Source organism: Ictalurus punctatus, chromosome 11 (genome assembly GCF_001660625.3).
Source record: "Ictalurus punctatus breed USDA103 chromosome 11, Coco_2.0, whole genome shotgun sequence".
Lineage (NCBI taxonomy): Eukaryota > Metazoa > Chordata > Actinopteri > Siluriformes > Ictaluridae > Ictalurus > Ictalurus punctatus.
In genome coordinates, this window is record NC_030426.2 from 11519720 (window position 1) to 11533698 (window position 13979).

At 40.5% G+C, this 13979-nt stretch overlaps 1 protein-coding gene and 1 long non-coding RNA gene across 2 annotated transcripts in view; both read right to left on the minus strand.

Annotated features, from left to right (window-relative positions):
* The window catches only part of dlgap4b (discs, large (Drosophila) homolog-associated protein 4b), a 33148-nt gene that overhangs the window by 6227 nt on the left and 12942 nt on the right, over window positions 1-13979 (minus strand). The window contains exons 6-9 of the mRNA XM_053683579.1: window positions 3799-4166; window positions 3362-3456; window positions 2434-2945; window positions 1714-1805 (exon numbers count right to left, since the gene is read on the minus strand). Of these exons, the coding sequence (XP_053539554.1) occupies window positions 1714-1805; window positions 2434-2945; window positions 3362-3456; window positions 3799-4166 (1067 nt within the window). The remainder of the gene's footprint in view (window positions 1-1713; window positions 1806-2433; window positions 2946-3361; window positions 3457-3798; window positions 4167-13979) is intronic.
* Window positions 8463-13979, minus strand: part of LOC108272051 (uncharacterized) — an 11370-nt gene continuing 5853 nt past the window's right edge. The window contains exon 3 of the long non-coding RNA XR_001813980.3: window positions 8463-9969. This is a non-coding gene — a long non-coding RNA (uncharacterized LOC108272051). The remainder of the gene's footprint in view (window positions 9970-13979) is intronic.

Genomic DNA, 13979 nt, shown 5'->3' on the forward strand with positions numbered 1-13979 from the left:
CATACATATACACACATTTGTGTGTGTGTGTGTGTGTGTGTGCAATCCATATATACACAGACAATGAGAGGAGATTAGTGGCAGTGTTACCACAAAAATGAGAATCTCTCTACAGGAGTCCTGGCAGTGTACCAAGATGATATTATGTCTGCTGTATCACTTATGTTTTAAGAAGTCCTTGATCATTTCAGTCTCAGCAAAATGTCCTCTACATGTCCTTATTAAACAGAAACATGCAAAAGATTGTGTGCCCTACAGCTTTCTACTTTGAAAATATCAGCTGGATCACCTCCCACCCACCCCCAAATCAAACCGATTATTTTTAAATCTTCTAAAATGGGTAACGTAAAATTTGCTTCCTCACAGCAAGAATGTCATAAAGCTTATGAAAATGTCTTTTTAAAATGATATCCTGTAGATGCCTGTCTAATTTCAAATGGTAAATCATTCCATTTATTAGTAGGTTTACATGAATGTTTTTGTGTTTGGACTGTACTGAGTTTTCACAGATTTATAGGCTGCAAGTAAACATAGCTAATCTGACCTTGTATCTTCACTCTTAACTTCATAACAGATTTGATCTGAAATAATTACTTCAACATGTCTACATATGTCTGAACTTTGGCCATATCTACCATTCTAATTAGCTGACTGAGTTAATATGCTATGGTGTTAGAAAATAGATTTTACTTGATGGCAGTGGATCTTAAGCTACGTGTATAGCAATACAGGGTGTCCCAAAAGCCTCCATAGATAGGAGAAATAAACACTTTTTAGCAAAATGTCTTCCAAGATTTTTCATACTTAGTTTATATTATACACGTGCGTAACAGACAATAAGAATATCATGGAAAAGTTCACTTTCCCTCGTAATTTCATTCAAAAAGTGTAACTTTCATATATTCTAGATTCATTACACACAAAGTGAAATGTTTCAAGCCTTTTTTTTGTTTTAAGCTTGATGCTTACACCAAGCTTACAGCTCATGGAAATTAAAAATCTACTATCTCAAAATATTAGAATAAAGAATTTATAATACAGAAATGTCGACCTTCTGAAAAGTATGTTCATTTAGGCACTCAATACTTGGTCAGGCTCCTTTTGCCAATAATTGTTGCACGCCTATATTTAACAAAGATTTTTTTTTTTATAAACCTGTGTTGTGTTTGCAGTTGTTTGATATCCATGAGAGCAGAGTATTTCTGTGAATTGTTTTTTATAAAAAGGTTAAACAATAAAGACAATTTTTCCACAGCCTTTTTTGCTCATATCTACCAAGGGTGCCAATATTTGTCGAGGGCACTGTGTGTGCGCATGTAATATATATATATATATATATATATATATATATATATATATATATATATATATATATATATATATATATATATATACGCGGTCACAAGGTTGTGATGGACATGCAATTACATGCATATCCAGATATGTTAACAAGTTCATCATGAGTGGAAGAGACGACTCCATGTGTGTTTACAAACAAATGGCAATCATGTACAGGATGTTTTGTCAATAAAGTTTGCTAAAATGATTCATTTCCCCCATGTATGGAGACTTTTGGGTCACACTGTAGTGTATAAATATGTGTATAGTAAAAGTCAGCAGTTGTATGTACACATACCATATGATTCTTTTCTCTGGTAGATGGCATACTTGTGCATGTGTGTGTGAGAAACAATTGAGAGGAGAGAGACTCACCAAATTTTGTTCACATAACCCTCTGAACTGCTGAAACTTTTGAGACATGAGGAGCTGAGCACTTCCCACTGCACTGCGCACCTTACCCAGCACTACATATACACACACACACAGATAGTGAGAAAAACAAACTGATCAACAACACATTCCCATTGTACACCACTTGCCAGAAACACATACTTTACACCCTTGTCTGTTCAGTCAAAAACAGAATATGTGTAACTCTGTCACATCGGGATGAAAAAGTAGCGTTGGTTGTGACAAGATCAAACTCTAAATTTTCAGTCAACCACTAACCCCTGAGCAATCAAAATCTATGCCCTCCTTTTTATTTTCATTCTCTGTTACTCTTATTTAATTACACAAACCAATTAATTCACTTCTGACACCCATTATCCAATTCAAACTCAGCAATCGTCAATCCAAATCTACCACTGGCCTTTACTAGCCAATGCATTTGACACTTTTTGCCTTTAGCAGTTGCAACCTGAGATATGTGGGAAACCACCAGATGGCGCTGTGTTTAAATTTGGCTGAAAGACTAACACAGAGGTACCGAATGCTGAGGTACCACCCCATATAAATAAATTGTCTCTCTCTCTCTTTTTTTTTTTTTTTAAATGCAAAATGTGAGTAATTTCAGGTACTTAAGGAAATATTATATTTTTAGTAGTCAGCAGCTGCACACACAAAAACACACATCCATCAATTCTCTCTTACCCTCCTCCGAGAGCTGATGCTCTTTGGTCTCCTCCTCCATTTGTTTGCACCATCCCTCCATACGAGCGGTCTCCGCCTGCAGCAGCTTCAGGAACCAATGCCCATCTCTCCGGCATGCCGACATGCCACCCGACGACGTGTGCGTGGGGCCGCCGTTCCCAGTCCCATTGCCGCTCTCTAACCATGGGTCAGGTGGTGGCAGGGAGGAGGGGTCAAGGGCGGGGTCTAAACTCTCTGAAAATGAAGAAGAGCTGCTTCTTGTTGTCGAGCGATTAGTCAGGAGCTGGCGGGAAGGACCGCTGGTTGTCACAACATCATCGTCGTGGCTACCGTTGTCGAGAGAGATTTGAGCGTGGAAGTCCACAGATTGGATAGCGCTGTTGACCATGACTTTTTTCTCAGTGGGTCTGGAAGTGTTGTTGGATGTAACACTGGTGACAGAATTAAGAGAGAGATCTTGTGTGTCTGAGTCAGTTTCCTGCTTAGATGCCATACTACTGGAGCGGCTGAGTCTGGGTGTATAAGAAAACAATAACAAACAAACAAACAAAAAAAGACATTATTAGATTTAACTAAGTCCACATTTAATAGTAATGTTTATGCTTAAAAAAAGAAGACAAGTTTGTTCTGTTCTAGCCAAAAAGCTGTAGTAAAGACCTCCCGAGGCCGGTCTTTGGATTCTGTCTTATCTCTAGCTGGGATAAGCAAAAGCCTATGCACAGAACAGCAAACACAGCTCGGAATACCAGACGAAAAAGTGCTGAATTAAGGGATCTACTATTACAGCAGACGGAGATATTCATGGGCTTATACTGGTAAAATATTATCACACACAATAGATGCCCTTTTCTTCCTCTTGAAAGATATTAATAAAATATAACGTTACTGTATCACAGGAAGAAGGAAGGAGAAAACAGGAAGTACTCACGTCCAGCCGTCCTCCACCTGCACTCCTATCGACTGGAATCTGGCCAATGGCGGTGGTGTCTCAACTCGGTTCGGAATTTCCTGGATGCTGTCCACCTATTATTTCAGCACAGAGTATAGGGTTTAGCAACATTCATTTACTCCAATACAAAAAGTTAAAAGGAATACAACATGCAGAAAGCATTTTTTTTCGTAACTGAATATAAGGTTAAACAACATTAAATATCCTGTACTGGAGGGTCATGAGTTCAGTGTTTTACTGCATCAGCACAAATGAGGTATTCAAGATAAAAATCTGTATGTGAAAACAGCAACAATAAAACCCACTGATGTGATGTAGGGCACAATATCAGTCTGCCTTAAAACGCTCTCTGGCGGTCATCAACGTGTTTCAAAATGCTTGAACGGATAAAAGTCCTGCCTGAAACTTGAACCCACCTGTATTCCAATGGAGGAAAGTTTGCGACGGGGTACGGGCTCTGTCCTAGGCTCGTCTGCTGCTCCTCCTGCCTTCACCTGCTCATTCTGAAGCTCACGAGAGGAGTCGGGTGAAAGCACCAGAGCTGCCGGAACCTGTGGCTCGCAAGGTCCAAGCACAGCCGGGTGATTTCGTGACCCTTTTGTCAAGCTGCTGTCTGACGAACTGCCGTTGGTGTGGCTCTTGCGATCGTGGTTGTCCAGGTAACCGTCCTGTGCCGATTCGGTGCTGCTCTGCACCGTCACTGAGATAAAGGGCTTGGAGGTGGAATGGCGGGGAGGGACAGGGGGTGGAGCTATCTTCTTACACGTTGTTATACATGTTGAGACTGCACAGAAGAGTGTAAAAGAAAACATTACTACACTGAGCAAAAAAGAGAAACGTCCTCTGTTTTTATTTCTTAATATGTAAATGTTAGTATTACCATAAAAACATTGAACAATGGAGACATTAACTGAACAAGTTTCACAGACATTTGACGAAAAGAAATGGAATGGAATAACGAGTTCCTGAACAAAGGGGGGGGGGGGGGGGGGGGGGGGTCAATATTAAAAGTAACAGTCAGTATCTGGTGGCCTCCAGCTTTAAGTACTACAGAGCATCTCATCCTCATGGACTGCACCAGATTTGTCAGTTCTTGCTGTGAGATGTTACCCCACTCTTCCACCAAGGCATCGGCAAGTTCTCCATCACGTCTGGGGGAACACATGGTTACATGTAATTTTCCACTGCAAGGAAGATCATCTGTCCTTCCTGTCTCCCTGTAGCACTGTCTTAGGCGTCTTACATTACAGACATTGCAGTTTATTGCTCTGACCACATCTGCGGTCCTCATGTCTCCCTGCAGCAGGCCTATGGCATGTTCACGCAGGTGAGCAGGAACCTTAGGCATCTTTCTTCTGGTGTTTTTCAGAGTCAGTAGAAAGGTCTCTTTAGTGTCCTAAGTTATTGTAACTGTGACCTTAATCGCCTACCGCCTGTAAACTCTTAGTGTCTTAAGGACTGTTCCACAGGTGCAATAATTGTTTATGGTTTATTGAACAAGCATGAAAAACATAATTTAAACCCTTTCCTATAAAGATCTGTAAAGCTTATTTGGATTTTACAAAATTATCTTTAAAATACAGTCTCCTGAAAAAGGGTTTCTTTTGTTGCCGAGTTCATATATACACACACACACCCAAACACAAAGATAGTTAATGCGAAACATTATTTTTGCTTACGGAGGGGTTTTTTTTTTGTACAAATGTCTAAACAACCGCACTTGCATTTTAATTTTGAAGTAACAGCTGCCATTTGGAGTGTCGCTCTACAGCATACAAGATATGCAATCAGCTATAACGTGATCTAGACAGCAGGAAATGCTGAACACAGCTAACCGACAGCTAGCGTTTATCTCTTGCTTTCTTTCTCTTTCTGAGCGAGTGTGAGAGGTCATGGAATTTCTGCAATAAAGGATTCATTCAGCCCACGCCCCAAAGCATTTGTGATAGAATGTATGTGGGTAAAAATCCAGGAAATGAAGCTGATGCAGGAAGTCATGACTGGCTCTAATTTTCCAGTAATTACACCAGAGTGCTTTCTTTCTCTTCTACTATTCTTTTCTTCTCATGTCTCATTTTATTATGACTCCATAGATAAACTGTTGCTCTTCAAGTCAAATCACATTGATGTATAGATCCACAGATTTAAAAAAGTGCACCATCAAACACAGAGGGAGAACTCCTGCTTGTTTAAGGGCAAACAAAAGACAAGCACTGTGTTCAGCATTTACCATTAAGTAAGTAGACCTCACGCAATCTGTGATGAAGTGCTGAATGAACTTCTTTATATGGGAATATCCTGCTCTGTATAACAGACTAAAAGTATGTGTGTGTATCAACACACACACACACACACACACACACACACACACACACACACACACTAGATTATCTCAACACACTGAGTGAGACTGTGAGTACACCGATTTGGCAAAGCTTTACAGAAAGTGTTCTTCAAATGAAACCATTTCCATAGCTCACTGCATGGGTGTAGGTTAGCAGTGTTTACTGTACGCTGCGCTCTGACGCAAATGTGCTGCCCTGGTCCCCTTTTTCCAACACTGCTCTTGTTATTCCAGCCCTGTCTCTCAGTAGGTGGGTGAGTGCACATGTGAATGTGTGGGTGGGTGGGTGGTGGGGGTTATGAGAGTGTGTAAAGTGGCGTCTGCAGATGTGTGTAGAAGTGTTCAAGACTGTGTGTGTGTGTGTGTGTGTGTGTGTGTGTGTGTGTGTGTCTCAGAATGAGGTAACAGAAGCATATTTTGGGGAATATGGGTGGTGCTAGGTGAAATGATTGCAGGGAAGTTCACAGAAATCTTCCCACATGCTGTGTTTTTGGTTCCCCCCTCCTACGATTTTATAATTTCTTCCTCTGTGTACCATACACAATGACCTAGAGCCTAGATTGTGTTTTCAGCCCTCTAGTAAAGTTGGTATTTACTTGCGTACTCTTATGCAGCTTGTTTACAAATCTTCTTGTAAAGCTTGTTTGTAAAGCCTGTTCCTGTTTGGTCCAATAGCACGCATTTAAAGTCCTGTGCAAACATGTGGAAGAGATTAAGGTAAACAGGCAAGACAAAAGAGCTGCTGTTAAATTTGAGCCATGCTAAGTGTTGGTGTTTTCTGTGCCTTTCTGCTTCCAGGAACCAGAGTCACAAACAGAGACGCACATTTAAGTAGACTATCCAGACAAGAACACATGTTCAGATTTTATTTCTCCTGAGCAATATGCAAATAGCACACAACACCCTCCGGCCAGTGTTTACGAGGAACTCCTTTACACCTGCTCATTCATGCAATTATCCAATCAATCAATCACGTGAGAGCAGTGCAAGGTACAAAATCATGCAGATACAGGTCGGGAGCTTCATTTAATGTTCATGTCAAACATCAGAATGGGGGAAATGTGATATCTGTAACTGACCATGGCAGGGTTGCTGGTGCCAGATGGACTGGTTTGAGTATTTCAGAAGCTGTGGATCTGCTGGCATTTTCAAACACAAAAACAAAAAAAAACAAAAAGCATCCAGTGTGGGCAGAAATGCCTAACTGATTCGAGAATGGTCAGATGGCTTCGAGCTGACCGGAAGGCTATGGTAACTCAAATAAATAACTAGTGTTCAGATAAGCATCTCAGAACACACAACGTGTTGAATCTTGATGTGGATGTGCTACAATAGCAGAAGACCACATCAGGTTCAGCTCCTGTCAGCCTAGAACAGGAATCTGAGGGTACACTGGCCAGATTCTGTTTTTCAGGCTGTTTTCAGGCGGCTGTGGTTCAGGTGGTAGAGCGTGGTTGTCCACTAATCGTAGGGTTGGCGGTTCGATTCCCGGCCTGCATGACTCCACATGCCGAAGTGTCCTTGGGCAAAACACTTAATCCCAAACTGCTCCCGATGGCAAGTTAGCGCATTGCATGACAGCTCTGCTACCATCGGTGCGTGAGTGTGTGTGAATGAGACACAGTGTATAGACCATTTACCATTTATTCTTCAACTGACGCCAACTAAAACACAACACTACCTAAAACACTATCTAATCATGCCACGTTCACCAGAAATGGATCATTATTTTATCATGCCCAGCTTACCGGAAACACGCTGCTGTCCGATCAAGCCCAGATAATCATAAAGTAGGCTTTCTGCGATAGTCGGTGTTCCTGTGTTACGGGTGTTGGGGCGGGACACCGATTACATCACTTGCCCACCGTGGCACCACCCCCACCGTTATTTAGTCTTTTTATAGTAATAAAAATCATTTCGTTCAGTTAGAGAACGGACACTACAATTAAAAACCAAACACGTCTGCTCAATTCAGCATGAGCCGAATGAGTCAGAGTCGCAGCACGGATCAGTAGGAGTCAGATTTCATTTATCACGTGACGAGAGTGAGGCGAGCTGACTGACAACACGATGGTGGAGGATGTGGTTTCAAAAGTTCTATAGTTAATATAAGCGAGTTTGTCATTGTACTGTTTTGTAGTTGTTGTGTTTTTCATTAAGAATAATAATGAAGTCACCATTCAAGCAACTGCCACCAATTCGAAAGCGAAATGTGCAAGGCAACACGGTCATTCTTGAGCAAGGGGGAAACCCTTGTGATACGGTATTGTTACACATCAATTCACCGTCACATCCCTATCATAAACGCATGCTAATGCAAGTTTCCAGACACTTTGACTAATCAGCTACTTAAAAGCTCTGCACTTTAACTTCTGCTTTTAATCCAAATATATATTTGTATTCAGTTGGTGCATCAGATATATTGTGTGGGAATGGGGAAATTCCAGACTAGAGAAAGAAACATGGTGTACATCTGAGTCAGCTGAGTCAACAATGTTGGCTATTACTCCCCTGACTGGAGACTGCTTACAGCTTCATGACTCACGTCATAGGAGCAATGATACCTCCACTGTTGCTGAGTGACGAGGCTTCAGACTATGCTGGATAGTCTACAGTAGCTTCGTAATAGCCTCTTAATGGATCCTGTAAGACGATACATGAATGTGAGTCTTGAAGGCTGAGTCAGAACTTCCCTTTAACTGGTTTTCACCAATGAGGACACACCAGAACTGAAAAAAGCCAAACTTGTGGGCACTTCCAGGAAGCCATACTATGAAACATAATCCATAATTTTAAATGTAACTGAAAACATGATTAACTTGGAACTGATTCTTGCTGCTGATGTCAGACCAGTTTGTTTTTTCTAGAAAGTCAGTCTCTTGTTAAGATTTGATTAAAGACGGACATGATGAGGAGCAACTAAAGTATCTGAACCTTCGTTACAAACTAGTGCTGTTGAATGCTCGATTCTGATTGGTCAGAAGGTGGTCATTAATATTCTTTATACCACAGAGCTGATGAATTCTCAAAGAAGGTGGTGTAGATTCATCTGCTATAAACAGCACCGCTCCGACAATATCTCCGGCTGTAACGTAAACGGGTTTATATTCTACACTCTATTATTCCATTAAATGATATTGTTTCTATAGTAACAGCTCATACACAGGGACTCATACATGGTGGATGCTCCACCTATTCTAAACCTAATAATAAACTGATAAAAAAAACAACATGTTATTTAACAAAGAAATATGTATAATAATTGATGTGAAGTTTTCTATTAGAAGATGTTTATTGAACATTTATGGAAGGAGTGCTGAGTGTCAGTTCTTTCCACTCTCTCTGTAACATGACATGCTGTGGGTTTAAAAAAACAAAAAAAACTTTGCCTTATTAATTTGAAGACAGACAATACAGTGAGTTACATCATGATAACAGGAACAAACTTGTTTCATAGGTGTCCACAACATTAAATGTAACCATAAACAAATGAAAAGGTATGACAAGTCATTCTTTAATGAATAAATATTGTAATAGTTGCGAAATTGCTGTGGCATAAGAGAGGGTGCTATCACTATATAACAGCACACCTAGTCATGTTTCATTCCTCGCTCACCTGATGGCTGACTATATTCTCGGCAGGAGCTTTGCTGTACAAGTTTTTGCAGAGTCAGCATGCGCCGTGTTAAGTGCATATGTGAAGAGTCCTAATGCTTAAACATAAATCTCCGGTTTCGCTGAAAGATGATAAAATGCTTGAGGCGGTGCTCTATCTGAACACAAACAGTGCTTAGTCAAGTCAACCGAACACTCCCTTCCAGAACACGACCGGTGTGTAGCAAACATTCTTTAGCAAACCCTTTTACAAATTTCATTTTAACGTTAACAGCAATACCAAAGTTTGATACGATGAAAGGAAGAGCACCTGAAGCTCGGCTTACACTCTAGCAACAACTGATACTGCGACTTGACTGGTTCTGGTTGTTTTATACATCAGTTAAGATGACGGTGATCACAAGAGACACTTTACAAGAATTCCTCAAGCACACACACACACACACATTCTCACGGTCTTCATTAGCACTGATATGTGACGAGCTGGTTCCTGTCCAGAATTCTTTACATCCGTCAGTGAAATGTTGAGAAGATTTGCGTGCTTGGGTGTGACTCATTGTCAGGTCAGCGCTGGGGCACTACATATGACCTCAGAAACAGGACTCGGTGGGGGGAAGAAGGAAGTAGTCTGTATATGATAGAATGGAAAAATTTGTTTAGCTGTATTCAAATCAGTTCAGGACATTCTCCACAGTTATGCATAGAAACATTTGATCCCCCCCCCCCGGTGAATAAAAGACCATGTCCAACTATGAATACACAAATAACGAGCCAATTAAATAGCTATCCTGCATATATGATTGATTCCATCCGACAGAACCCTGTTTTAGGTCAAGCTGTGTGTAATAAACAGCATTTCATATCCAGTACTTATTTTTGTACAGCATTCAACTGGAATGATCTTTGCGCCATATAATCTGACCCAATTAATATACAGTACTGAGCAGTTTCACCAGATCTACGGTAAAAACAACGAAGAAACACAAAAACAAAAGAGCCATTGTTGTTTTCAGCAGTTGGGTTACAAGTTTCCAATAGTGTCCAAACGCCATGTCCTCACTTCGGAGGAATCTGTAGTAGCCCAAAATGCTAAGATGAGTAGTGTTTGAGATTAGCTAAACAACAAATAATCTACTGCAGACTCCATCTTATACTCTTTAACGTCCTGTGCTTTACATGAACTAGAGTTCATGTACAAAGCCACAAATGACTAACCTATCAGTTCACAGACACAACGCTGGAGCAGTTCAGAAAACATGAGTCGTGGCATTCAGTCCTCTCTGCATACAGAATGGTAAGATGGCTTCCCCGCCAGATTTGGCTTTAGAAAGACATTGAAAATGAACAAAAACTGGCATAACAGCAGAGTTAGCAGTGCTTTCAGTACTGGGAAATTACTGAAGATGAACTGAAAACAGATCCGAGTCTGATCAACCTGCTGTTACGCAGGACCAGACTGCTCGCCCAATTGACTAGTGGATTACCAAACTAAATTAGTTTTACAGATGCTGCATGCCCATGTACACATGCATAACTCTCTCTCTCACACACACACACTCACACATTTACTCATTTACTTCTCTCTCACATTCCTTAGATTTGTTGACAGCTTTGCTGATAGTGGCCTCAGTGATACAACAGCACATAGGTATTTGGCAGTCATGCTGTTAATATGCAGCGCTGTGTTAACACACAACACCTGTTCTCTCTTTCCTGTTCTCACACAACCACACACACACACACATTTTAATTCTAGAATTGACTTGCTCACCTGTATACTACACATTTATTCGTCTTCAGAAAGTGCTTTATATTGGTTGAGGTTGTGGTAACACCCATCTCAATAAGACTAGGTGCAAGGCGAGAGATTTCACCGCACATGGAATGCCAGTCCATCGTAGGTCATTTGAGTTTTTCCTGTTGCTAAATAATGTTATGCCTACACCAACCCTCGACCCTAACCTTAGTAAGAAAAAATAAATCTTTGAAGTGTTTAATTTTTAATGTGTTATAAAAGAAGCAATTTCCTCATGGAGAGCAGCCAAATGTCACTTCAAGGTTAAACGATCATATTCGGTCCCCCGATCGAGATAAAAACATGCAATAGATACATACACACACACACACACACACACAGAGAATACGCCATACTTAGCTAAGCTTGTCCATGTCACAATCGATTGTCATTAATCTACTGAAGAAGCCAAAAATTGATTGAAAGATAAAAATAGCACCACTTGTGCAACCCTAACTGGATCACAGTAAATATTAAAGTGGTTTATTGCAGTGAGGGCTGGACATTAACTACAAAAATATTTCATAGGAAGTCAGATCAATATAAACCCGGAGGATTCTATGATCTCTCTTCATGCATACCTGGCTCAGGGTGTGGGGTAGGGTCACTTCTTATGTATGAGACATGTAACTATGTATTAGGCCTATGGACCTGCACAGCATACAGTAGATTTCCTGGATCAGAGCTGCGACCCAGCTGGAATGACACTGAAGGGGAAAAAATAGGCACCTAGGAGGAGACAGGAACTGATGTGTTTGGTGTGGTGACCTGGTTACACATTCAGACACGAGCATACACAAGTGTATACAGCTATACACAGTGTCTCTGGGAAGGTATGTGCCATCACTACACTAATGAGTGTGTACATGAGGTCATTTATGACTGCCTGAAAGAAAAGAGAGCTCGAAGAAGAGAGAAAGGAAAAGACATGAGATCGTTACTTCCTGCATACCGACTGTATGATGCTCGAGGCCCTGCTCGATGTCATGTCCTCTAAATAACTCTCCACAAGACCCCGGTAACAGACTAAATCTGGCATCTTTAATAGATTTGACAGAAACCAGTGTCAAAACGTCTTAGGTGCCAAGGTGGTGACATCCTTGGTGACCAAATATAGAACGGAAACGGTGTTACGTATAAATTAGGCCTCCAGGAAACGAGGAAACAGAAAAACCACATTCGCACCCACTAATCCAAGTCAAACTCTTCAAAGCCGACTAATAACATCTTGCACGTTTAATGATGAAAGGGATTGATAGCGAAGTGTTATTTACACTACACAGCAACTAAAGAGTGACTGCAGTGCACTGCGCATTTATGAATTCGATGTGCAACATCCTTACACGTACGACTGAAATGTAAGTCTAAATAATGCATGCCTCCTGAAGTGCTTTGAGCAGCAAACAGAAAACAGGCTTAGATGCAACCAATTACTGCTTTCTTGACAGACAGCTGACCTTTTGAATTAACAAAAAAATCCTCCAATTTGTGATATAAGAACTGATTTCGACTGCTCACATTGCCAGAGCTTTTATTCCACGCCATGCGATTAAGCAGATGGAGACCTAATCATTATCATCAGCCAGGCTAAACTTGGATGTGGCTCTGTGACGCCAAGATTCCTGCACAGAACAGACTGAACCATACATTATCTACAAGGAAGCAGCATTAAAATCTAGGGTGTAAATAGAAACTTGCTCTAAAAGAGTCACAGTAAGGTATTTAAGTCTGTGTCCACTACTGAATATACTATGATTTCGTCCTTTTAATGTAATAATAAGAGACAGCATTGTGGCGTAGTGGATAGTATTGCTGCCTCGCAGCTCCAGGGTCTCCGGTTCAACCCTGAGCTTGGCTTAGCAGGCTTTCACAAGTTGTGTCAGGTTCTCTATGCATGTTTGTGATGATGTACGATGTAAAACACAACGGGGTTCGATAGAATCAAGCGAGTCAGAAACCAGACTGACGCCGTGGGGGCGCCGGGAACAATCGTACTTGAATTCTGACTGTAGCAAACATGCCCGGTGTGAACACCACATTAGTGTCCGAGTGCAGTTTCACATTTCGCAGGCTCTCACAGGTTTCCTCTGGGTTCTCCTGTTTCCTTCAACAAAACAAAAATGCAGTTAGGTGAACTGGCGATGCTATATCGACCCTAGTTGTGAAGGAGTGTGAATTAAATAAGAATGAATAAATGCGACCCTATAATTAGAAGGATCTACTTGACAATTCTTCCATTTTTAACATACCAAGCCATAACCCTCAATTTTACACTTTATTATTATTGTTTTTATTATTTTTTTTTACACTTTTAATGAATATTTTGGTGTAAAACTTCTCAGGCTAACAACTATCCAACTAACTGTTCGATGTTCTACGATGTGAAAAAAAATATATGTATATACACATACATACATATATTAAACATGTATATGTAAACAATGTACAGTACTGTGCAAAAGTATATTTTTCATACAAATTTTGTTAATGTTTATTTTATGGCCTCTGCAATGTCCAGTCAGTACAAAAACATTACTTTCCAACAAAAAATTATGTTACAGAAATGTTTTATAACATATACAACAGACATAATGAAGGCTGCTGGGTGTTTCGTGCAAAAAAGACAAGTGCGACAGTCAGAAATGTGGCATAATCTCCAAGGTACTCAACAAAACGTACCTGCTAATTTCCTTATAAACTGCACAAAGCGTACCCGAGACTACTACTGTTGTTTTTTTAAAGCTAAGGGTTGTCACACCAAATACTGAATTTCTTTCGTTTATTACTGTTTACCGCTCTTAGTAGTATATTTTAATACAGAATGTTTAATTTCACTACTTTTG